We start from the raw sequence: 27,310 nt of genomic DNA on the forward strand, positions 1-27,310 counted from the left end.
TTGTGGGATCTTACTATTTTTAAACTTGAAAATACTTTGAAAGAAGCGAATGTAGTAGACAACTTTATGGTCTGATATTTTCCTTCAAAATTAAGCCACACTTATTGGTGGTAATTATCTCTGGTTTCTCATTTGCAGTAGCTTCCATTACTTTATATTTTTTTTTGTCTGCTTAGTTAAGGCATTTCTATTTGGCATGTCTTTTGACAGACATAGGTTGACATTACTAGTGCCTCTGCTTTTCTGCTTATGTCGCTAATAAAGCCCTGGGGAACCATCTAGCATTGATTCTTCATTAGAAGTGAAGCAATTTTAGATGTGCCCTACTAAGACACACCCAGCAGTAGTTGCTTATGATGGACATGTTGCTTGTTGTATTCTTTTTTGCTACCAGAGACTTGCATGGTTCTGTTTATAATTTTGGTTTTATAGCAGTTGAAATAGCATCAGAATCAGTGATTATTATCATGGTCAGAAATCATGCTTACCAGTATCAGCCTTTTGCAGTTAAAATACTATTATTGACTTCAGAGGTAGGATGACTAAAACTGTTTAAAATCATTAAGGGCTAATTTCACAAAACTGAAAACAATTATGAGCCAGGTCAGCTGGGTGGAAAATTTTAATCAGAAAACTCTGAACGGTGATTGGGAATTATTTAAGAACACTTTGTATAAACTTGACATTTTCCACTGAACTATTTTTTTGTATTTTAAAAAATCTGTTCTTAAAGTAACGTTACTTTAAATACTTTTGTCATCAATTCTATTCCACATGTAGAAGACAGACTGTATACTTGGATCTCTAGTAGTTCTATCTTGAATTACTCCTTTTGTAATTCCATTGATTTCAATGTGGGATGCACATATAAATTAGGGAAGAATTAGACGGCAAAACATGTTGTGACCTAGCTATCCAGTCTAGTGGCAGATATTTGCCTGTCCTCTCCAGTAAAGTTGTAAAGAACTCTCATAAAAGTAGATTGCCAATAAGCTTTATGTTTTGTGCAATGAAAATTGCACTCTGCTGATACTGGTCTCCACAAGTGACAGGTTTATCCCAGGTATGTGCAAGCAAGAACATCATTTACTGTAGAGCAAGGGCGGGGGAGGACAGTTGCCCCCCCGCAACCTTGGGTTCCCCCACCCACGACATTTCACAGGTGTATATGTTCCATTATGTCTTCTAATCTCCCACCAACTTTACAGAATATAATGTTCTATATGCTGACACAATTTTACCCTCTTTCTCCAACCATCAAAATTTTTTTCTGAAATGATGCCCCTGTCTGAAAGCTGAAAGCAGTTAGTGTACAAAACCCATCAGCATTATTGTGACTTTTAACAGAAATAACTAAACAGAATAAAAAAATACATATTACACCCAACCATGATTAAAAACCAATAAAACTGCTCCAGTATATTAAACTTTATTTTAAGATTTTGTAGACCGATTCACTGATAGAAAGATTCAACAACTTTTTTAATTGGTTTCTAAGAATTTTTATTCTGGAAATGCATGTTTGAATTATTAAGAATCTGTTTGGGCTGCCAGTTCTGACTTAGTACTTCAGTTGTTTGTTCTTATCTTTGTAGTAAATGCATCGCATTTAAAAGTCAGGAGACAGGTTTTATGAGATTGCTGTGTGTTTTGGTTTACTTTTGTATTTATGACCACACTACCATTCAGTAAAACTAATCCTTTTGGTTTCTTGTTTACAGAGTAGTTGCAGCAGACAAGTGTTTATGGTAGGATTTGTAATCCTTGTAATTGCAGTCACGTTGTCAAATTCTGATGTTTTAGTTCCTGCATTTTATTAATTCTTGTAATAAACATGGAATCTCTGCAATAACCTTAGTTTAATTCTCTTTTGGCCCTAATTTTTAAGGGGATATATGTGAATATGACAACAATCATTGGAAAATATTTTTATTTTTGCATAAGCAATATAAACTTACTTGTCAGTAAGTTTCTTAGCATAAAGGTAATTTAGGCAACTTTCTCAATCAAAATTGGAGTTCTGAATGAAATGTTGTGGTATTATGCTGTTTGAGGCCATTTCATGTAGTCTGCTTTGGGTCTTAAAAATGCAGTGATGTACAATATTTGAAAAATGCTTTCAGAGCCTCTCAAAGTACAAATTTCCACTAATTCTTGACTTCAAGAAAAGACATTCTGCTTATGTGACTTTCATCATTTGAGCAATTACTGTCATTGACAGAGAAAGCAGCTTTTTAATTTAAACAGTGCTTGTGTTAATATAGCCATAACTTGATAATATGTGCCTCTGGTGTTACTGTATCTTCATCAAGGTTAGGCAACAAAAAACTTGATGACTAAATTGTACCATGAGGTGGGGGGGGTGCTATTTTTTTTATATAAATACTAACAAACCAGTCACCCTGAGTAGAAGAGAACATCCTTTCTCTCAGTAATCTGAATTGTTTCCTTAGTTTAATTTAATCTGTTGTTAAAACATCATTGAAGTTTGGAGCATGCTGACTCACTGATTACAAAAAGAGTTGCTCTCAGCTGTTCAGACCTGTGATATCTGTTCCCAATGCCATCTTTAATTTCACCAGCAGAAAGCAGAGAGGGAAATTCTGCATAAATTGGCATTTGTTTCCTTGTTTAGAAGCATAATGTGAAACAGTCAACTCGCATTCATCTGAATTGTGGAGAAATTTTATATTTGTACATGAGGAAACTAAAGACAGTTCGCCTTCAGCATTATTTCTAATTGTATGATGATAGCTGACTGGGTGGCCTGCATCCTGGAGTTTGTGGTTGCAGGGTTGGACTCTGTATGGCATTTCAGTTTTGCTCATGTGTGTTTGCAGAAAAGAGAACGATAGATTGCATTCACAAAGGCCTAAAGTTTCAGAAGTGACTAATGTTCTTAGTGGATTAATTTTTGGTTGCCCAACTTGACACTTCAAAGGGGCCTGATTTTTCTGAGTGTTGAGCACCTGCCCTCTGTATATTGGGGCTTTTTAAGGTATCTCAAATTAGGCACCTAAAATCACTAATCACTTCTGAAAACATAGATCTGAATTTTTTGTATTCAGCCTCTTTAAAAGGTTTTGTTTGAATTTTAAGAGGGCGGTTTTTACTTTTTTTTTTTTTTAAATACTTGAATTATATTCATATTGGTGTGCAGTACATTAGAACACTGCAGCAGGCGAGTGTTTATTATTATTCACATAAGGTAAATCATTAGAGGAAATGAGGCTGTTCAAAGCAGAATTATTTTTTGTATTATGAAGCCTTAATGTGAATATATAGAAGTCATATATCTCAAGGGTTGTTTGGGTAAGATCATGCAATACGAGACTGTCTGTCTGATAACTTCTCTGAGGGGCTCTATCTTGCCATTCAAGAAGGTGTGGTACTCTCCTTCCCTTGCAGAGGATGTATCAGAGGGTCTTTCCCAGCTCATTTTTTACAGTGGCTTAGAAAGGACTGTAGAGCCAGTAGGGGGAATGATTGTCTAACTTATAGGCAGTTTCATTATTTAGTGTCGATGATGATGATGATGTATAGATTTCTGAGCACCACAGTGGAGCTCGAACTTCACTAGTAATTTAATTAATTAATTGTTTTGGTATTTTATTATCAACTAGTCCAGGGATTCAAACAATTTAAAAATAAAACTTTTTTTTATGAAAACTAAACAAAAATGTTATACTCGCATATAAAACATGCCCCAAAGTTCTGGAAGTTGAACCATAATGGCATTGTGGTAGTGCAGGCTCGCCACATAGTGTAACTGACACATCTTCATTACCTGCACTTTCCAAGCTGAGTGAAATGTGAAAAGTAAACTGCACAAGTGGTAAAAAGTAAGATATTTTAAAAACTATTTTCCATTTTCAAAAATCTCTGGTCTTGTCCATAACGCTATGAATGCTTTTGTTCCAAAGTTATTTCTAGCTTGACATCACTTTAATATAAAATGATTGTATAAGTTATTCTAAGTTGCAATGTCACATCTTAAAAAGTTTAATTTTTTTATTAACAATTCTAGGGCTTTGGATTGATTTGGAAATGTCCTACAACGGGTCTTTTCTAATGACCCTCGAGACCAAAATGAATTTGACCAAACTTGGTAAAGAGCCTCTTGGTGAAGCACTGAAAGTTGGAGAGATTGGCAAAGAAGGGTAAGATATTACTGCCCAAGAAAGAAACCAGACCTGTGTTTAGGAAGGCAGGGCTAATTCTACCCTCAGATGTTACTGCAGTTCAATTCTAGATCAATGGAAGTTGATGTTTGTATCTGAGGACTGAATTTGGCCTTAAGTCTGTAATAACATTTGGAACCAGTTAATTACTTCTGTTTATTGACATTTGATTATCTTCATAAACTAACTTTTTATAACAAGTTAATATACTTTATTATATCAGTTCTTCATTATGTTTAGACAGTAGATTTTTATCTTAAGGTATCTTCCACTTGCATTTAAAGCCCTGGTAAATGCTGAAGATAAGTCTGTACACAAGGTATAAATATGCTCTCCAAATAGGACCTATTTTATTAAAAAAAAAAAACAAAAAAACGAATTATAAAGATTTTGTAAGCAGAACAAAATACTTTTTTTAAAATCCCAAATCTTAAAACATAGAGACATTTAAATTACAAATAAGTAGATTTGAAAAGACTATTTTAAAATCAGTTGAATTCATTCATTAATTACCTGATCAGTTCTGATTTCATTATTCTGTATATTTTCTGCAAGAAAAAGACAAATGGTGACATTGTGAAATGCTAACTTCTAAAAGAAAAAATGTTGATAAACTAAAATATAGATATTTGAACATGTATAAGATCTCCTTCCAGTGTTCTCTTCTTTGACACTGACAAGTAAAAAATAGAAGGATTTAGTTTAACTGCAAATACTGGATAAATACATTCTCAGTGTAACTCCAGTGGCATTGGTAGGCTCCCACTAGAGATTAATTTTGTCCATTCTTGCTGTGAAATTTTTAACATATTCACCACATATTGCAGATACCCAAGTGTACGTAAATTAGAATATAAGAACGGCCATACTAGATCAGACCAATGGTCCATCTAGCTGAGTATCTATCCAGTCTTCTGCAAGTGGCCAGTGCCAGGTGGTTCAGAGGGAATGAATAGAACACGCAATCCTCGAGTGATCCATCCCCTGTCAACCACTCCTAGCTTCTGGCAGTCAGAGGCTATGGACACCCGGAGCATGGGGTGGCATCCCTGACATCTTGGCTAATAGCCATTGAACTTATCTAATACTTTTTTGAACCCCATTATAGTTTTGGCCTTCATAACATCCCTGACAACAAGTTCCACAGGTTGACTGTGCATTGTGTGAAGAAATACGTCCTTTTGCTTGTTTTAAACCTGCTGCCTATTAATTTCATTGGGTGACCCCTGGTTCTTATGTTAAATGAAGGAGTAAATAACACTTGTTTAGCTGTTTTGACTGCCACTGCACATTGAGTGGATGTTTTCAGAGAACTATCCACAATGACTCCAAGATTTTATTTCCTGAGTAGTAACAGCTAATTTAGATCTCATAAATTTTGTATGTATAGTTGGGATTATGCTTTTTCCATTGTGCATGACTTTGCATTTATCAATATTTGAATTTAATCTACCATTTTGTTGCCCAGTCACCCAAGGGGTTTTTGAGACCCCTTTGTAACTCTTAGCTAAATCCAAAGCAGACAGCAATCTTGAGTAATTTTGTATCATCTGTAAATTTTGCCACCTCACTGTTTACCCTTTTTCCAGATCATTTATGAATATGTTGAACAGCACTAATCCCAATACAGATCCCTGGGAGACGCCACTATTTACCTCTCTCCATTCTGAAAACTGACCATTTATTCCTACCCTTTGTTTCCTGTCTTTTAACCAGTTACTCATCCATGAGAGGACCTTCCCTTTTATCCCATGACTGCTTACTTTGCTTAAGAGCCTTTGATGAGGGACCTTTTCAAAGGCTTTCTGAAAGTCCAAGTACACTATACCCACTGGATCACCTGTATCCACATGTTTGTTGACACCCTCAAAGAACTCTAATAGATTGGTGAGGCATGATTTCCCTTTCCAAAAGCCATATTGACTCCCCCCCGCCCCCCCCCCCCCAAATTGTGTTCATCTGTGTCTGATAAATGTGTTCTTTACTGTAGTTTCAACCAATTTTCTTGGTACTGAAGTTTGGCTTACAGGCCTGAAATTGACAGGATCACCTCTGGAGCCTTTTTTAAAAAATGGTGTCACATTAGCTATTCTCGTGTCATCTGGTACAGAAGCTGATTTAAATGATAGGAACCACACTTAATAGTTCTGCAGTTTCATATTTGAGTTTCTTCAGAACTCTTGGGTGAATACCATCTGATCCTGGTGACTGATACCTATTTAACTTACCAGTTTGTTCCAAAGCCTCCTCTCTTGACACCTCAGTCTGGGACAGTTCCTCAGATTTGTCACCTAAAAAGAATAGCTCATGTGTGGGAACCTCCCTCACATCCTCTGCAGTGAAGACTGATGCAAAGAATTCATTTAGTTTCTCTGCAATGGTCTTAACTTCCTTGAATGCTCCTTTAGCACCTCAATCTCCCAGTGTCCCCACTGATTGTTTGGCAGGCTTCCTGCTTTTGATGTACTTAAACATTTTTTTGCTGTTAGGTTGAGTCTTTGGCTAGTTGCTCTTCAGAGTGTTTTTTGGCCTGACTAATTATACTTGTACACTTGACTTGCCAGGGTTTATGCTCCTTTCTATTTTCCTTTGGACTTCCAGTTTTTAAAGGATACATTTTTGCCTCTAACTGCTTTTTACTTTGTTTAGCAATGGTGGCATTTTTTGGTTGTCTTACTGTTTTTTTTATTTTAGGATATACATTTAATGTGAGCCTCTTTTATGGTGTTTTTTTATTTAAAGTTTCCATGCAGCTTGCAGGCATTTCACTTTAATGACTGTATCTTTTTATTTCTGTTTAACTAGTTTCCTCATTTGTGTGTAGTTCCTCTTTCTGAAATTAAATTAATGAATATTGTGTGAGCATAAACCAATATGGATGTTACATTTTCAAAGACCTTTAGTTATTAGATAGTTCTCAAATTATCTTTGTATAGTAAGTAAGCAGGCAAGTATTAATGCTTAACAAATGGGGGGAAGGTGAGTCAGAGAGGTGGAGCAACTTGCCTGAGATTACACTGCTATGGCAGAACTGAAAGTAGAGCCTACGTTTTTCTGACACCTATTTTCATCCCTAATCAGTGGCTCTACATGCCATTCTTTTGCAGCTGTCTAGGTATGTGCTGTTTAGGCATTAGACTTGACTTGGATCTTTCATGCACAAAATTCTAAATGCTGAATGTGCCTTTGGTGAGTCCACAGTGGTTTCCCATTTTTCTTCCATAAACACACTGCTCCCATTTGTGCCTGAGAAATCAATACCCTGCACAGTTTCTTCTTTAGACTAGTAGGTATTATGTGGTGCTACTATAACACAAATAATGAATGTGAAAGGATAGCTGCATCCTGCATGTCAACAGTTCAGATGCTCCTCAGTAACTTTACTGCACAGTGTAAATAAACATGTCCACCTTTTAAAGTCCAATTTTGTATATATAATAGTTCTGTTTACCTCCTTGTTTAAATGAGAAATGCCTCCTAGATAAACTGGCTAGAAATTACATATTGTATCCTATCTAACTTGTATTTGTGCTATTTTTTCTTCATTTTTTATAATGTGTTTTGGATTCATCAATCTGTGGATTTGTATTTATCTGGTGAGTGGTATTTGTCAAATATCCAACTAATTTAGCTGTGGAATGTTGATTCTTTTTGTGCTATATAAAACCATTCAATGGGTTTTCTTTCTTTCCTTCTTTAGAAGGAAAAGGAATCTTAATAATGCGCTGAGAGGCTAAGATAATAGGTTACTCCCAACCTCCTCATTTGCTGTTGCTGCCCCTAGTGTCTCAGTACTATCGAGCCTGGATATAAAGACACCATTTCTGAATCCTTGGAAGCTAAGAATGCTCCTAAATTCATGTGTCCTATACTAGTTTTGCTGTGTAGTGAAGTAAGAATTTAAGTAGCCACTGGGGTCCTAGAATTTTCATGGTTCAAAGTAACTCTTTTCTCTTCCAGCAACAAACTAGAATGTCATAGTAGTTCCTGAGAAATCACCAGTCCCTGAACGGTAGGCAGACTCCATGATTTAGTGCATATTCACTGCCAACAAATCCAGAAAATATTCTTGAAAATCTAACCTTTTGCTGGTATATAAATAAAACTGTCCCTTAATATTTAATAAAAGCTAATTTGCATGCTTGAGACATAACCTGGTCCATTCTGAAGTATATTAAAGTGAGATTTATAACGGTGCTAAATGACATGACCTGTAAAAATAAAATACAAGCAAAAATATATTAATGACCAAATTCTGTACTGTTGCACAGATAAATCTGGAATCTGAAGTCAGTGGGCTGGATTCTGCTCTGTTTTACTAAAGTTAAATGTGTAGTGACCCCACCAAAGACTGACAAATTATTTTGGATTTACATCAGTGTCACTGACACAAAGATTGTGATCCTAAATATTAAAAGGAGCTTTTCCACAAAATGCCCCCCACCCACCCTGGAAAAAAGCAAACGCCTATAGAGATGGAGAGTCTGCTTCCCCTCCCTCAAGCCTACAAAAATGTCTCTGTATGGATTTATATCCTTGTAACGAAGGAACAGTCTCTGAAATACAGTGGGCAAACACACTGATTTCACACCTCTCTTTTTTTAATGTACCATAGTTTGAATTCTCACACAGCAATCATTTACAGGTAAAGTAAATGTTAATATCAGTAACTAGTAATGTATGCTTTGAATTTAGAACTAAAACTGTATTAGCCCCTTCAGATGGCCTTTCCTAAGTGTGCATCGTGCCCAGGGCCAGATGTTCATCAATTTGACCCATGCGCACTTCCAGTATACTTTTGTTTTTACCATATACAATGGATACCATGTAAAGCTTCTGAAAATTAAATGTGCTATATGAAGCGTATGGACACCTTAGTAGTAGTCACAGTTCAGTTCTGATCTGCACAGTTCATCTTAATTCAAATATTAAAATTAGCACAATGAAGTATTAGTTCAGATTATGTCAGGAGAATTGCTATGACAAATCGAACTGAACTCCATGCTTCTGAATCCAAGTTTGATATAGTTGTCATCAGTACCCTTCGCTGGAGAAGGTAGATGGTAGTACGGAAAACTACTTCATAACTGTGTGGTGAAATCACTTTAGTACGGATAACCATATTACAATATAATTATCTCCACAGTCGTGCGGGTATTTCTGACAAGCACTTTAAAAATAAAACATAGGCACATAATGGTGTGGCATGGCCTTGCAAAGATTCTCCAACCCAGACCTAATCTGCTCACTTGCCTTTACCATGACAGTAATGAAGAAGTGAGATATTACTTGCCCATCTGAAGAAATCATTCTCTCCAGGCCAGTTATCGACATAGAATTTTGCAAGACTGGTGTAGCATGAGAAGCAGGATGAACGTCCATCATATCAGGAACATTTTGATCACAATGCTGCTGTCACTATCCTATATATAATACCTTTTTTACCCTTCCCTGGCCACAAAAAAACTAAACAATCACTTCTGGGCAAAACAGACTGGAAAAAGCCATATCCATTCTAAGCAGGGATGGCAAGGAAACATGATAAATTGAAAACTTTCCAATGACTCCTTTGGAAGCTGAAGTTTCCTGAGTGGTGAAATGTTATCTCTTGGAGCCTGTGTTAACAGACAGCATTGGGATATCTGACTTTTGGCGTGAAAGGGTTAAATACTATGAGGAAATCAGAAATACACATAAATAATGAAGCCATCATAAGTATTTCTCATTGAGTGAGTGAATCTTTCTTTCAACATCTTTTCTTCAAGTAGTAGTATTATTAAATGTCCAAAATGCTTTACAAATTGTAATCCCTCAAAATGGGAAAATTGAGACAGGGAGGTTAAACAACTTGCCAATGCATCACAGAGAGTCAGTGGCAAAACCAGGAGTGGAACTTCAAACCTCCTGGCTTCCAGCAATATGCTTATTCTGCCAGACCACACAGCCTAACACACACATACACACACACCCCTTTATTCCGTCAGTGTCTCCCCATACCACACCTAGCTGTCTGCCAAAGCGGTACTTGATTTGAGTATGGGTGAGATTTGTATAAACAAGTGGGGAAATCTCAGTTAGCAGTGCAGACCATATATAAATGAGCGTAGGCAGTTGACTGAATGTGACCTTTATGGAAGTGCCTTGAGCCAAATCGAGTCTGGAGCTACAACAGCCAAAAAAGCTTCCCTCACCCCCCCCCCCCCCCCAAATAGCTGGAAAAAGACACCTGCCTCATTTGAAAAAGGCAACAAAACTAGTTAGGTGTAAGTTGCTTTCAGTCCCTCATATTAACAAACATGTCCAGCATTATTCTATCAAAAACAGTATCTTGCATTAATGTGTTGGACAGTACTCTGAAGTGTGTTGGGATATTATCCTGCTGGAGAGCCCTCAGACACAAAATGCAACTCTGAGACACTGCCAGTGAGCAAAATGTGAAATGGCTATTCTATAAATAAATGACTAGCATGTCTCAGACAGCATACCAGAGATTTCTATATGCAAATACAGGCAGGCTAATCTACATTTAGAAATGCAATGCAGTCTCCTACACAATATAATTCCTCTTGGTTGTAGTATACTACATAATAATACAGGGTACAAGTGGCAGTTCAGTGAAATCCCATGCAGTCAGTGCAAGAAGATACTTTGAGAATGGCACTCCCTTCTGCTGTGATCATGTAGTGTGATCCACACATTGTATAATGAGATTGGAGATCGTCTTTGATGTCACTTAATTTAATGAAGAGAGGATTTGTTGATGTCTTGGCTGGCAGTGTCTCCGTTGTGGGATTATTTTAGGAATGCTCACTGGGACTATTGTGAGAGTGACCTCTTTCAGCTTTGGTGTAGAAGCACTTGGTGTGCATCACTTTTGGGTGCTCTGATACAAGCAGTGAGCTACAATGGGGTTGTACCTATGAAGAAATCTTTGGGGAAGGTCAAATCCAAACCTTACAACTTGGATCCGTGCTACTTAAAAAGGAATTTGAGATTATTGCCCTCATTCTTTACGCATGCTCCTAGGGAAGAATGCTGTATACTGGTGCATTGTACTTGAACTGTCCTTTAGATTGGTGGGGCTCCATACAGCAACCTTAACATCTTCCTCTGCCCATTTATATGGGCAGTGACAATGACTTCAGTGTTCTGCCTGGTTCCTTTGAAAAAGGAAAACATGAGAACAAAACCACAAGAACAAAAATGAAAGAAAACCCAGCTATAAATTGCATGTTCTTAACAAGCTGTGAAATATTACGCAACTAAAACGACAATCCTGGGTAATTCCCTCTTGCCCGAAACTTTTGTTTTATAACTGCTTAAAACTCTCGCATTACAAGAGATATATTAATGTCAAAGTGTATTCACCCATATCTTTCCCTAACTTGAATCTGTTGCGAAAAGATTTGGTTCGCATTTGAGCACAAAACTACTCCAAAACTTGAGTCCAGGAATTAGTTGCTATTGTGTAATATTTTGTATCCTGATTAAGATTATTCTTCAAGTAGTTTACCTCTGGGTGCTCCACTTCAGGTGTGCATGACTCTCAAGTGTTGATCAGAGATTTTCAGTTAGCAGTGTCTATTTGTCCTGCTCATACACCCTATACCTCCTCGTGCCAAATATCGAGGCAATATAGGGATACACAGGCAGATAGCCCTTAGTTTCTTCTCAACCATCTTGGCCTGATGTGGAACCCTAGCACGTCTGCCTTGAGCGTGCCGTGGCTTTTCTAATATTTCTGTAGTGGTTAGTATAATTAATTTAAATAGAGTGAAAGTAGTGGTACCATTACCTGCTTCACCTATGTGTCTAACCATTGTTCAGGCTCCTGACCAGTCTTCATCTCTTGTCACAACATACAGGTCGTGTGCTTCATCCCAACCTAGCGGTTCTCCGCCTCAGGGCACAGCTTCTTGTTGGTTCATTGGGTTAGAATCCTCCTGCTCTACGGAAGTATAACAAGTGTTACTGAATAGTAGGAGGAGATCAACCCACACTATTTATGTGCAGAAATGGAAGAGATTCTTCAATTGGTGGTGGTGTCACTGTCTTCTGCCTGATTTGATGCTGCTTTCAGTCATCCTGGATTATCTGTTGGATCTAAAAAAAAAATCAGGGTTATGTGTTAGTTCAGTTAAGGTCCATTTGGCCACAATATCAGACTTTCATCCTCCAGTGGAAGGATTCTCCATATATGCACATCCGGTATCATCTAGGCTTATTAAAGGTTTGGAGAATCTCTGTCTGCAGATTAGGGACACTACCTGACCTGGGACCTCAACTTGGTACTCAGTTACTAAAAAGACCATTTTCATAGACAACAGAAAACAGGTTGCCATTGGTTTGAATGGAGGTGTCATAAGGTAACTATCACCTAGACCAGTAGGATCAGGAAGATTGGGGACTTGACAGCAGATCGTCCCTTTACAGTGTTCTTTATAGACCAGGTCTCTTCACGCCCACATCCTAAATTCTTACCTAAGGTTCTGTTGGAGTTCCACCTTAATCCATTCATCTACCAGGGTTTTTCCTGAAGCCACATAGTTCTCTACAAGAATCCTGTTTACGTACCCTGGGTGATAGAAGGGAACCAAGCAATTTAGGAAGTCACCGAGACTCTTCATTTCCTTTCTAAATAGATCTATGGGGTTCTCAGTCTCTAGTCAGAAACGATTGAGATGGATATTGGGATATATTATCACTTACAATGCTGTGGGCATTGCCCCTCACCTCCAAAAGGGTGATAGCACAATCAGCCAGATCTCAGGCAACGTCTACGGCATTACTGAAGAATGTACCAGTATCTGAAATATGTAGGGCTGCTACAAGGGCTTCAGTACATACATTTTTTAAACATTATGCCCTGATCCATGCTGTCATATCCGATGCGATACTTGGTTCTGCAGTACTGTCTTCAATTCTGGACTCAGTTCAAAACTCCCTCCTTCATCTGGGGATACTGCTCGGAAGTCACCTGAAGTGGTGCACCCATGGGGATGCTATTTGAAGAGGAGGAGGTTACTCACTTGGTGCAGTAACTGTTTTTTTGAGATGTGTCCCCCTATGGGTGCTCCAGTACCCAGTCTCCTTCCCCTCTGCTTCAGACTGTTCCTTAGGGGATGTTTTGAGTGAATAAGGAACTAAATGCAGTTTGCCTGTGCATCTCTGTATAGCTTGTTACGTTGCACAAGGAGGCATAGGGCGCATGCATGGGCCAAATGGATGCTGATAACTGAAAATCTCAGATCAAGGGCTTAAGAGGCACATGCACACCAGAAGTGGAGCACCCATCAAGGGACACATCTTGAAGAACCACAGTTACTGTACAAAGTGAGTAACCTCTTTGCTCCACTACCCCCACTCCTCTTAATCCATGATGGACTCTCTTCAGCAGAAATTACACTACTGCCATATACACCAGGTCACTGACCAGATTCCTGTGCCTCATTGGTACAATGAGCTACAACTTGACCAGCCTGCAGAACCATTTTCCCATGGATCCATGAAGGAGGGAAATGTGTGCCACGAAGAGACCAATTGGAAATTGTGCCCCCAGCTAGGGTGGGATGGAGGGAATTCTACAAAAGACTTTTTAAAGGAATTTTAGTACCTAGAATCCTTTTTCTTTTTGCCCAGCAGCAAAATTCCTTTATCCTTCCCTTTTAAACTTACATTAGGGAAATTTTATACCTATGTAGCTACATCAACTGTAGCTGCAATGATACAAATTACTAATGTAACCATAGCAATTAATTACAACACTGCAAGTTTCCTTGATGTAGACTGTTTTAAGACCTGATTCTCCAGTGCCCTGCACCTTGTGTAATCACTTACATTCATGCAAAGTGGATGTAGAATACTATCAATTTCAGATGTGCATGAATACATTATTTCGAGGCCAATGGAGAATCAGGTCCAATGTCCTTTGAAATTCCCATTTAACCTTTTTTCCCTTCTCTCTCTAACACCCACTATGAGGTCTGAGTTTCTAGAGGTGTTGTCTGAGAGGTTGAATATCTTAAGTGCCAACAGTGTGCACAACACATTGCTTTGCACAGATTTCAATTTAAAAAGAATACGTAAGGTGCTATGTTACATGCCAGTAAGTGGGTGTATGTGCTGTAAGAGAGCCTGAGTTCGTACAACTTGCCCAGATAGAGGCAAAAAAAGATAAGGTATAGGAAGAAAAGCAGCCAACAGGAGGGTGTGAGCTAAACTGTGTGTGGGCAGGGTACTTTCCCTTAAACCACCATCTGGGTCTTCAGCATGTAGATTTCACTCAGATTCTCTTAAAATCAAGTAGCCTCCTGTACACTCACCTACCAGTTTGTAATTTACACCGCTTTACACATCATTTCTAAATCTGGCCCCCCCCAATAATTATGGTAGATAGATACAAAGGACCCGTGTGACTCTGATAGTGACCAGGGATAATAGCTTGTGTACATATGTGAAGCATAAACACCATACCTGGCATGGCACAGTACGCTTTTTTTAATCTCCAAAATAAAAACTGAAACTTCCCATCCTGGAACCTTTAGTCAAAATTTGTGTTGAATAGAGTCCTATGTTGGCATTCAGTATAAATCTACTTGTCCTGCACAAGATACAGCTGCATAGTCTCATATCAGCATTTTAAAATTCATGTTTGGGTTTGTTTGTTTTTATAAACTTTTGACATTCTTCATTTTATTCAAACCTTTTGGAAAGCAACTAACACCAACAAGAATGTGTCTGCAAACATATTTAAAGCCATCTCCCATTCCGTTAGGTGGCATGCAAAACAGCCATTCCGTTTTCTGTCTTGCCATACAATAGACTCTCATTTCATGCAGGTTTCAGCTTTACTGAAGAAAAACAGGCTTCTGTGTAAATAATCACGCATATTTAATTCGAGGATTCTGCAACCAATCCCAGTGTGCGTTTGTTTTTTTTACTCTCTCTCTCTCTCTCTCTCTCTGCCCTCCCTTTCCTTAACTATCCAGAGAGAATTACAGACAGTTCAGTATAAATATATAAGGCACCACAAGAGCTATCCATGGTGAATGGGTGATGATGTCAAGTTTCATATGGAAATTGTTCTCTCTGTCTCTTTCAGTTTCAGGCCAAGGGCATATTGCCTTGCAGACAGTGATGAGGAGTCTTCTAGTGCTGGATCGTCAGAGGAGGAGGATGCTTCTGAGGTGATGGGAGGAGAGAAGCAGCTGACTCCTGGTGCAGAAGGGTGAGACGTTTACCTGATTTTTTTTTTTTAAACATGCTTTGCCAGCTGAAGGATTATGACAACCTTTCATGTTCTGTTCCACTATAGTGCTTGTCATGGGAAAGGGCATCAGTAAGGTGTGTGTGTGTGTGTGTCGTCCATCCAACAGCACAACTGAAAAGCAGACGCTTCTGGGATGGAGGGGGGGCAATCGGGTAGCATATTACACAACAAAGGAAGAAAGGGAAATATTGACCAAAACAAATAGCTACTCTTGCAAGTTATCGTAGCAGAAAAGATAGGAGCTTAGTTTCTAATGTATTGTGCAAAATATCTCTGCAGAGTGAACTGCATAGTGCTCAGTTTACAACATCTGATACTTCCATAACTCATCTGCAGATTTTAAAGACTGCTAAATGTCCCTATCCCATGTTACAGATGTGGTGACTTCACCAAGTTACTTTGAAGTTTCTATGGGCTTGTTTACACCTACCGAGGGGTCGACGAGCGATGCATTGGCGGTCAATTTAGCAGGTCTAGTGAAGACCCGCTAAATCGAATGCAGATCGCTCTCCCGTTGACTCCTGTACTCCACTGGATTGAGAAGAGTAGGGGGAGTCGACAGGAGAGCGTCTCCCGTCGACATCACGTAGTGTGGACCCCGCAGTAAGTAGGTCTAAGCTACGTCAATTTGAGTTACACTATTCATGTAACTCAAATTGCGTAGCTTAGATCGAATTTCCCCTGTAGTGTAGACAAGGCCTATGCCTAAGATGTCTCACCCAGTGGCAGAGCCAGGAATAGAACTCCCAGCATCATGCTTAAACCACCAACTAAACCTCAGCTGTTTTAAATACCTTGAGAGGCTGAAAGACTAGGTCATTTTTGTTGGGGATTGAACCTGTGTCTTTAGAGTTTAGTGACAGATTTCAGAGTAGCAGCCGTGTTAGTGTGTATTCGCAAAAAGAAAAGGAGTACTTGTGGCACCTTAGAGACTAACAAATTTTTTGCATCCGATGAAGTGAGCTGTAGCTCACGAAAGCTTATGCTCAAATAAATTTGTTAGTCTCTAAGGTGCCACAAGTCCTCCTTTTCTTTTTAGGGTTTAGGAATTTCTAAACTTGATGCTTAAGTAGCATTTGAGCCATAGCTTCTCTTGATCGCTGTCACTTTTATTTTCTCTTCAACGGCTTTTAGAGTAGCTTGACTGTGCAGTAGTTCCCTAAAGTGTGTATTTTTAACAGGCAAATCCTTTTAATTTGTATATAGTGATCTGTCAGAATTATTTATATGTAATATACTTTTACAGATACTTTGGTTTTCCTTTTTGTTCTCTTGGCAATGTTAATTATATGTGATCTGTACTTTTATGTAAATGTAGAAGGAAATTCTGATTGGCCAGAACTCTGTTTCAAGCCTTTGAAAATTTGCACCATTACCACTATAGTATCCAATGAATGGATAACTCTGTTTCTGTTTGGGCTAGATCCACAGCTGGTATAAATCAGGGAATTGAAATTAATGGAGATATATTGGTTTTATACCAGTTGAGAATTGGCCCATTGTGTTAATAGAGATTAACCCCCCATACCATCTCATTCAGTGGATGACCTGGGCACTGCAGGAATGTGGAAGATGCCATCCTTATGTTTTTTATGCAGTGCTCGCATTCCTAGATGTGCTAGGTGTAGAAGGAAGTAGAGATGTACTCTGTCCTTACAACAAAGTGTCTGTCTTGCTAGCATCCCATCTAGACTAGTTGTAGTGGGGAAAAAACAGTCTTTTTGCATATGTGCAGCAAACAGTTCCTGGAGCCTTGCTTCTTCTACTGCCTGGTTCTTCTTTCCTCCTTGGTCCTCCTACCAGTAACTCCACACTAAACACAGTAACGCTTCCAAAAACCTATAATTAAACACTCTGCATTAAACAGCTGGGACATGGTGTTTGGTCCCCTTGAACTCAAGATGTATGTGCACATGCTTCAGTGCATCTGTCTCCTGACAATTTTTGTTAAGATGGTGATATACAAATTTGCACACATCATGCCAACTTACTGTTGACAATCATGTAAGCATCTTTAGCCATTTTAAAAAAAATTGTCATGCTTCTAGTGCCATCCGGAAAGGAGGTGCACTTGGACTGGATAGAAGAGCCATTAGTCACTTGTAACCAGCTGGGTGCAGACTCTGACATGCATTGCCTGGACACATCAGTGTGAATCTCTGTTTAGGACTTTTATTGAAGACCTTGCAAATCAACATGACTTCAGAGAAAATCTATAAATAATTTAGCAAATGAAATTGGTGATAGTCATAGAAATTGTAGCCCTTTTTTGTGTTGCCATACTGCCCAAAGGCTGCAATCAGAATTGGGGCCCCATCTAGTTGACCCTATGTGAGACACCCAGGAAAAAACTGTAAGTTGTTCGGGCAATCAAGATTGAAAAGACCTCTCATCACTTAGGGCCAGATTTTCAAAGATGTTTATGCACCTACTAGGATTTTCAAAAGCATCTGGGCACCTAACTTCAATTGAAATTAAAATAGTTAGGCACTTAGACGCTGTTTTGAAAATTCCAGTAGGCACCTGAATACCTCTGAAAATCTGGCCTAGTCTATTCGCCAGATAGTGTAGGATTGTCCCCTAAACTATCACTGAGATTTTGTGGGTCCTAAAGGAGCTAGGCATCTAATTCTATTAGATCCCTTTTGAAAATCCCAGCATATGTGTAAAAAAAAATTTTTTTGGAGGAGTGCTTTTAGCATGCCTTGTTTTACATTTCTCAACTGCTGAGGCTTGCACCACACACATTTTCCCTGGCATTCAGCCCACATTTTTCTTCATTTTATTCCAAAGCTTTTAGTGTCAGATCATGGTTTTTACAGCCTCTAGCTCCTACTGTGGTGTTCCTTCATGGAACATGCAGAGATAAAGAAATTTTTAGGAAAACTAGCTAATTTCTGGGCGCATCATTTTGATCATGTATTTTTCTTATTCTACATATGAAGGTATGTTGGAGGACATCGGACAAGTAAGATCATGAGGATTGTGGATAAAATTACCAAGTCAAAATATTTCCAGAAAGCAACAGAGACTGAGTTTATTAAAAAGAAGATTGAAGAGGTATCCAATACTCCACTATTGCTCACTGTTGAAGTACAAGAGTGTAAAGGAACACTAGCAGTTAACATTCCACCACCACCTACTGACAGAATATGGTAAGTGTAGAGTAAAGTAAAATAGAAATTGAATTCTTTTAACTGTCAATTTTCCACTTACAATACTAATTTCCCTTATAAAAGACACTGGGTACTTTTATATCTTTGCAGCTATTTGACCATTCTGTAAAATAAAATAAAAATCAGTGTGATTCTTTCTTCCCTTGCCCAGTGTCTTTGAAATGTTTTGCTACAAAATGTGCGTGCCATCATGTCAGAAGCTCTAGTATCAATAGAACCTTCCTCTGCAAACTGCAGAGCATTTAATATGCAAAATAGTTCTAAGAACAAGAAGAAAAGGTTAGACACTCAGCTGGAATGTATTTTGGAAGAGATGCAATAGAAATTAATATTTATAAACTAGAGTGGTGACAGGAGCTATCATCAAAATCTGAATTCTATTTACAGTTAATGTGTTCAAGCATTTCCTTCAGGAGATAGTCACGATAAAAAACTCTCTCCTCTTTGTGTGTGTGCTCTTGAGGTACGGTTTCCGAAGACCTCCTTATCTAGAGCTAAAAGCTCGGCCAAAGCTCGGCGAGAGAGAAGTAACTTTGGTTCATGTGACTGACTGGATAGAAAAGAAACTGGAACAAGAGTTTCAGGTATGTTTCTTTAATAACTTTAAAGACGTTTTTCGTTTAACTAATGAAGGTTGCAGTTCAAAACTGTTCCTTTAATTCCTAGTGCAGACATAAGAGAAGTGCAGATTTTCAATTTGCAAAAGTGGTCGGCATCCAGCTGAACTACTAGGTGCTGAGCGCTGCTGAAAATCTGGCCAACTGATCAACCCAATGGATATACATTTCCAGGATGGTCCAAAGAGTGGGAGAGTCTCTTGACTATCTATGACACAAACCTATCAGGCAGACTGGCTAGATCAAAATTGCCACCTTGAATTCTGCTTGAAAGGAACTGCAATGAGGTATATGCTGGGCGGGGGTGGGGGGAACAGGCACTTCCCTTTGGCCCTTTATTGAGTTGAGTGAAATGTGCAGGGATCTCAGCACTTCCTAATGTCTAATCTGAAATTAATTGGTTTATACTGTGACGGGTTCCCCCATGGGGCGCCACCTGGAATTGGGGTACCACTGAGCCCTCTGAGCCACCAGCCTGGGGTCTCCCTCACACTCCAGCTGTGACAAACTGCTGACCCGCTGCACCAGCATAAACATAGGTAGGGGACACACGCCCAGCTGCAGTTACATGCAGGCTCTCTGACTAGCCACTGCACGAACCAACAGTAGGAAGGATAAAGCCAAGGTAACTCTCAGCTCCCCAGGCATGCACCCCCCCTGGAGCATAAACCCAAAATTATACCGTCTTGCGCTGTACAGCATAAGCTCATAGAGCTCGCTTCCCTCCCTCCCCCCAATGTGGAGAGAAATCTGCAACAGCCTCTCTGAGCTAAGATTCCTGTGCATTTCACTCCAAACTCGCTGGTTTAGATTAAAACATAAAATAAATTTATTAACTACAAAAGATAGATTTTAAGTGATAGCAAACAGATCAAAGCAGATTACCTAGCAAATAAACAAAAATGTAACCTAAGTTTAATATACTAGATAGATTGGATATGAACAGCAGAATCTCACCCTAACTGATGGTACAGGCAGACTTGTAGAGTCTTAAGGCAAGCTGCATTAGTTTTACAGCTTGGGTTTCTCAGGTCTTCATACACAGGCTAGAAATCCCTTTAGCCTTGGTCGAGCACTTCCCCCAGTTCAGTTCTTGTTACTCAGGTGTTTCCAGGAATATTTCTGTATGGGGAGTGAAGAATAACAGATGATGTCACTCCCTGCCTTATATTGCTGTAGCATATGGTGGGAACCTTTTGTTTCAAAACTTGGTTTTCAGACTGGTTTGTGGAAAAATACTGACATCCCAAGATGGAGTCCAGAATCATGTGGCCTGCTCACATGTCCTTGTAGCGTCATAGCAGCTATTACTTACAGGCTGTTTGGAATGTTCACAGGAAGGTTAAGTTATTCCAGGGTCCATTGTCTTTGCTGATGGGCCATTAGCACTGTCTGGCTTCTTCATTGTTGTACCAGAAAGGCTAGTTGTGGGTGTCACCCAGAGTAAGCACGAATGAAATACAGCTACATAGTCAATATTTCTAACTTTAGATACAAAAATGATACATGCATACAAATAGGATATTTGGCAAATCATAACTTTTGCAGTGACCCCTCACATGACCTGTTTTGCATAAAATACTCAATAATTATGCTATAAGCCTATCATACTCACTATGAAGAATATGGGGTATAGTTCACATATTAACCAAACTGTTGTGACTGGTAGGCACTGCAGAGTTTGCATGTACAAATTGCATCAAATTCTGGCCAACCTAGGGAAACCGAAATTGATTTTAAGTATGTTACTTACTTTTGAATGATGCTAATCAGAAACCCCAAAATGACACGTTAAACTAAGTTGCATTTAATTTTGCCTTCATTTCACAGAAAATTTTTGTCATGCCAAACATGGATGATGTTTATATTCCTCTAATGCATTCAGCCATGGATCCCCGCTCATCTACGTGCCCTTCAAAAGATCCAGTCACAGAGGCTGCTGATCAACCATGAAATGTGAAGATTTGCAGTGTACAGTATTAAGAAATTTATTTTCATGGTTTTTTAAACTGCAGTAGTTTTGTCCTTAACTTGTGCCACATCTTTTTAAAGAGGACTGCCTATAACCATTTATTTGCGCTCAACATGTCTGGTTATTGTTCCTGTTTACTGCACTTATACAAAGTTTCATTCCATTTATAAGTTGATTTATTTTGTAATGGCTGCTGTCAGGATTTTAACTGAGGTTAAGATGACCTGTTCTGAAGAAAAAAAAAATCTAATTGTAATAGATCAAGGAGCTTGATGACACAAATTGTGGTCAGTTTGTGTTCATACATCATGCTACTGCATTGAAGGGTGGTTCTTTTGCAGTAAAGGAACTGCATGCCAAATCCTCTGGCAGGAACAAATGTATACAACTGGAAGACTATTTTTCTCTCTCAGGCAGTTGGAGGTGTAGAATGAACTGTTTTATGTTCTTTCACTTCTGCAGTCAATAGCTTGTGTCAAGCAATTGAAATATGAAGTGCTTTCAGGAGAAAAGAATGTAAATTGGATGTATAGGTAATATTTTGAATCCATTTAGGTGGGGTATACATATTAACTTATTTTTTTCATACCAAGTTAGTGCTTTTTTGGGAAGCAAGTAGCCATAAAACACACACTCACAAATATCAGTGAAGGTGGGAATTGGTGGGGTTATTGTGATTTAAGAAAGCATTCGGCAAAGCCATGAGACCAAACCATAGCAAGCCTGCCTCATAGTGAGGTACAATCACCATGGTTTGTGATTAATTCTGAATGTTTAAAGATATGAGCACACATTAAAATGTCTAAAACTGCACATACTGACCAGAAATAGTTACCCTACTTGTCTATGGAGTTTCTAATACAATGAAATAAACTCTGGGATTCTCATAGGAGTTTCTGTTGCTGTGTTTTCCTGAGACACCAGTGTTTACATGCAAAGCATGGGACTAAATTCTGATCAGTGATAGCCATGCATCCCCAGTGACTTCAAATCACCTGATGCTGGTGAGGATTTGTAGCTGTAACTGAAGGGAGATTTTGACATCTGTGTGTTTATTTCTCAGTTTTGTATGTGAAATAGGAATTCAAGCATTTGAAGTTGTTCAGGCTGATCACAAACTGGTTATGACAGATTTAATAAATGCTAATAAATGGCCAAAACTATGAGAAAAAACTGCCTTTTTATTTCTGTCCTGTGTGGAGATTAAATGTATGCATTAAATCAATAACTATTTGAACACTACATATCTGATATTTAATGTGACTTTTTTCTCAGTGTTGCCAACTGTTCATGTATTTGTCAGAATGTTTTAGTTTACAAAGGTGAGTTTTGTAGCTCCCCTTTGAATAGCATAATTTGCTTTTTTTCTTTTGAAAAGTAAATTTTTAAGAACTTTATATATTGTGTTCAGTCCTATTTGTTGTAAATCAGAATGATCTTGTGTAACTTTTGATTATTTACCAGCTCTAAATGAAGCTATCATAGTGAAGATTTTTTTTAAACAGCACCTTGCCTGAAACATCATAAATAAAATTAGCATTTAATATATTTAAAAATTAAGTCTATATTTGAACACCTATTTTTCGTTACTTTTAATTGCAATATTAGCAGGTTATATTTGTTACCTAAACTCCTGTGACCATTCCAGTTTGTGTATGCTGTTCTGGTATTGCACTCATTACTACACCGGCATTATTTCCCTTTCATGAAGTCTGCATGTCTTGTACGCAGGTCTTTTATATGATTTAAATTTCTATGTGCAATAACTAATAAGTAAAAGGACTAGATGCACTAATGTGTAAAGATATCCAGATTTGTTACACAATTGTTATATTGCACTTCCTCATCAAACTATGTGGGTAACTACAATTGGCTTGCTTTGTTTTCTGAAATAAAGTTATCCCATGTCAGACACATTACATAGCTTGTAAGTTATTTCTGCATAATTGTTTGACCAGTAGTTTGTTTGTGCAAGATGTTTTCAAAAGATGTATTTGGGAAGCCACTTTCATGTGGTACCTCCCTGTTACAATAAAAATGAATTTCTGGAGAAAGTATGTTCAATTCAAGCTGCACTATGGAGACTGATGCTTTAGGGTAAGTGATTTAAAAAATGTATTGTTCTGGCTTTGAAAATAAGAGCTTTAAGATCAGTTTTGAGTTACATACTGCTGTGATGACAGGTTTCAGAGTAGCAGCTGGGTTAGTCTGTATCCGCAAAAAGAAAAAGTACTTGTGGCACCTTAGCCTAACAACTTTATTTGAGCATAAGCTCTTGTGAGCTACAGCTCACTTCATCGGATGCATTCAGTGGAAAAAAATGAATGCAGCCACTGAAGTGAGCTGTAGCTGACAAAAGCTTATGCTCAAATAAATGTTAGTCCTCCTTTTCTTTATACTGCTGTGATGTAGCTCTCAAAATATTTTGGTCAAACAAACCAAAGGAGACCTCCTTTGAAAGGTTACCAACCCCTTGTCTAGTGCTAAGCTCAATTCTAGCTGCTGCAAGTCTTCCTCTTACAAGTCAGTATGTCTTACCAGTGGTGGAAGGACAAACTCACTGATCATGAGGCACTCTGATCTTAAAGGGTAGTGGCCATCTATGTACCTTTGAAAGATGCTTTGGCACTGCCAAGGAAAAACCTTAGTAGTTATAATCACTAGGTCCTACTCAAAATGGTGTGGTTCAAATACTGTTTACACAACTTAATCATTCCTCTGCTAGATCTTCCTTGCAGGAAAACTAGTGAAGCCAAACTTGGGGAAAACACAGATCTTAAAGCTACTATAGAATTAGGAGACAACCAAACTGATGCATGGGAAACGAAAAATTCTTTCCCTATCCCCATCTAGCATTTATTTCAGTACTGCATCTTATTTCACTGTCCAAAAGCTTTGGTCAGTTGTCCTATTAGCCTTATTTCTCTCATAATTAAGATCCTTCCAGAGTTTGAATGCATTTCAGTTTTCACCCACTGCTTAAAGCTTAATGGCAGGGAGCACCACCCAGTTCCGCTCTGTCCTTCCCCCTCCACCCTTAAGCCAGCTCTATATTCTACTGAGCCAACTGTGTAGCAAGCAAGGGGGCACCACAGGTGTAGACTGGACTACATTCATGCAAGCTGTTCTACCCCCTCATATATAATGCAAAATTGTATATATACCACCCCCCCTTCAAGTGTGCTATAGCTGATGCTACCTTCATTTTTTCTCCCATTAAAACCTAGTCACTTGAAGTTGCTCTGTTTTATAGTCCTTCATCCAAGCATTTGCTAGCCTCCTGGTTTCAAAGCAGCTGGAAGAAATGTACATTTCTGTAAGCACAACCAGTTCCAAGTGTATTGGCCACTTTAGAACAAGCTGCATTGTAGAAGTAACAGAACTTCCTAGGTGGTCATGGGAAGAGTTAATTCTATGAAGGGTTATGCCTATTCTGCAGTGCCAATGTCCTATGGACAGGACATCAAAAGCCAAGTCATTCAACCAAGGAGAGATCTTAACTTTAATGAGACATGTTTGTCTTTCCAGTGTCCACTGCCACCAGTACCAGGCCTCTAGGAAGAGGAAATTTCATTCAGCAAAGGGGGAATTTAATTATAGTCTAAGATTTAAGCAGTACAGTAACAAGACTGTTACTTGCTCTTAAAAGAGCCACTCAGATTTTAACTAAGCAGCACCAGTTATGAACAAGCTTTTCCTGTTGCACTGTTGCTTAGCCAGCGAAGCCATCAGTTGGCCACTTCACCAGTTCAAAGACAGTGCTGGAGAGCACAATAAAGAAACAGACAATTTTTTTCTGCTGTTTTATTAACCATTCTCCCCACCCTTTACACCGAGCCAATCAGCTGGCAATGGGCCAGCAGGTCTCCAGAGACTGCAGCAGGTCTCCAGGGCATAGGTCCCAGGCCGGCTCCCGTCATGCCTGCAAGGAACAGGAGCCCTGTTAGGATCGCAGCCCGAGCGGAGGGCCCCGACTCCTCGGCGGCCACAACGCGCGTCTGGGTGCAGGGCCGGGCTCAACCCGCAGCCCAGGAGGAGGCAGGGCGCCGTGGCCCGCTTGGTCCAGAGGGACCCGGCGCCGGGGGCTCAGACTCGGCTTCACTTCATCCGCGTCAGAAGTCTAACACGTGTAAGGAGAATCATCACAGCAGCCGGCGCTGGTGGGACGGACGCCCCCCCGACTCCATCCCGAGGGCGGCCGCCTCCCGCCGCGGGCAGGACCCCTCCCCCAACCCCCACGCCTACCTCCCCGCGCCAGAGCGACGCCCCCTCGGGCCACCGCCCTCCGGGCCCCCCTCGCCACTGCCGGAGCGGCCGCCGCTCGCCGCGGGCGGGACCCCCCAACCCCGCTTCCCTCCCCAACCGCCAGAGCAAACGGCCCGCCCCAAGCCATGGGTCTCCCCCCGCCGGACACCCCCCTTCTCCGAGCCAACGGGACACCTCACCGCCCCCACCACTAGTCCTCCTCGTCTCCACGGCACACCGACCGGCCCCATCTCCTCAAGCGGATTTGGGCCCTCCCTCCGCCACTCACCTCCAGCGCTGCCCCGACCCCTCTAGGCAGAGAGAAAGGCGGAGCGTCGCAGCCCACCAACATTTATAGTTCGGGCGCCTCAACAGGCACCGCCCCTTCTCATCAGCAACCAATGACATGTAAGTCACAGGACACACAGCCGTTTGACGTCAGCGGCTGGGTCTCGCGCGATCGGGGCCGGGGGAAGGTGGGGGAATGATGAGGGGGCGGGGTTGTATTGGGCCAGTTAGGCCCAAATCGGACCGCGCGGGGCTTGGTTGGCCTGGGGCTAACCGCATCTAGCTGGTGTGAACCAGAGCACCGTGGGCTAACGGTTCTGTTTCGAAGTAGGCTGGGGCGGGGCCTTGGAAATTGGTTAGTCTCTAAGGTGCCACAAGTACTCCTTTTCTTTTTGGGTTGAACATAGCTGAGCTTGGCTGTACCATGCTGGGCCAAGCCTGGCTCAGTCAGACCAGGTAGCATCGAGCCCACCTGGGACCAGTGGGGGCGCCAGAGCTTGCTTAGATTAATCAGCTCCAAACCCAATGACCATTGCTCTCTCCCATTTCCCCCTCCACCCCCAACAGAGGCATTTAACCTGCCTGCCTTGGGTTAAAAAACACCAGTTCTGAGACCCTGGGAAATAAGCTTTTTAATAGGCGTGGATTTCAGGATTACGACGGCTAAATGAGGAGATGCATAAATCCCAAATATTGAACTGTCTTCCCTTCACCTTATTTCCTGTGAACTCTCCCTATCTCTGTGGTCAGTTGCCATTATATGTTATCTGTCTTATATAGAAGTCCAGCCATTCTCTGTGCAGAATTTTCATGTTCAGGCCTTTATGTGGATGCTAAGGAGTGTGACCTCATTGTTTGCTGTATGTGTTTAAAGTCCCATGCACACCTAAATAAGTAGGAAAAACAGTAAGGTCGTTTTTCACATACTCATGCTAATCTCCATCAGCAGTTGTACATGTTAAGAACATAAGTTTTAATACATTACTTGTGATCTAAAACATTTGTAATGTCTAGGATTTGTTTTGCCCAGTAGGGGGACCAGTCACTAACTATCTACAATGGAAACTGGTAAAGTAGATAAAGAGAAGATGGAGATGCACCTCCACTCCAGAATTTGATGTCATCCTAATTTCTCCTTTGCGGGAGTTGATCATTTCTAAATGTATTTTAACTGTGCCCAGAGAAAAGAGTTTTATTTTTATTAAACATAAAGCATTTTCTAAGCATGCTGTTTTTCATAGCTATGTTTTTCATAGCTATTGTACAATGTTGATTCCAGTTTATTTGCTTATTTTTTGCAAGAGTTTCCATATTTTTATTTTTCCATATTCCATATTTTTGAAGACTGTTTTCTCATAGGTGAAATTCAAACTTTTGCTGAGCCATTCTAAAAGGTAAATTGTTTTAATATGTACTATATGTGCATGTGAACTACATAGCTGACATCTCTGCATGTATCATTTCAATCTAAAGTGAAATTTAATTTCAGAACATGAATAATAAGAATTATAGGCAATGAACTAATGATGCAAAGATATGAAACAATATATAACAAGTTTAAA

At 39.7% G+C, this 27,310-nt stretch overlaps 1 protein-coding gene and 2 non-coding genes across 7 annotated transcripts in view; 1 reads left to right on the top strand and 2 right to left on the bottom strand.

The window, feature by feature from the left end:
• Positions 1-21,988, top strand: part of TEX2 (testis expressed 2) — a 113,425-nt gene extending 91,437 nt beyond the window's left edge. For 3 of the 5 annotated variants that reach the window (XM_074971978.1, XM_074971980.1, XM_074971979.1), the window contains exons 8-12: positions 4,028-4,160; positions 15,283-15,408; positions 18,396-18,605; positions 19,090-19,210; positions 21,074-21,988. In XM_074971978.1, coding sequence (XP_074828079.1) covers positions 4,028-4,160; positions 15,283-15,408; positions 18,396-18,605; positions 19,090-19,210; positions 21,074-21,196 — 713 coding nt within the window. In that variant the 3' untranslated portion in view covers positions 21,197-21,988. Of the gene's footprint in view, positions 1-4,027; positions 4,161-15,282; positions 15,409-18,395; positions 18,606-19,089; positions 19,211-19,292; positions 19,426-21,073 lie in introns of those variants that run through there. The other 2 variants (XM_074971981.1, XM_074971982.1) reach the window with 2 other exon arrangements.
• A 2,854-nt stretch (positions 21,989-24,842) lies between these two features.
• LOC141999109 (small nucleolar RNA SNORA50) lies at positions 24,843-24,979 on the bottom strand. Its single transcript, XR_012641968.1, has one exon. It is a non-coding gene; the product is annotated as a small nucleolar RNA SNORA50 (small nucleolar RNA).
• A 320-nt stretch (positions 24,980-25,299) lies between these two features.
• Positions 25,300-25,364, bottom strand: LOC141999108 (small nucleolar RNA SNORD104). Its single transcript, XR_012641967.1, has one exon. It is a non-coding gene; the product is annotated as a small nucleolar RNA SNORD104 (small nucleolar RNA).
• Between the last annotated feature and the right edge of the window lie 1,946 nt (positions 25,365-27,310).

This window comes from Natator depressus, chromosome 14 (assembly GCF_965152275.1).
Source record: "Natator depressus isolate rNatDep1 chromosome 14, rNatDep2.hap1, whole genome shotgun sequence".
NCBI lineage: Eukaryota > Metazoa > Chordata > Testudines > Cheloniidae > Natator > Natator depressus.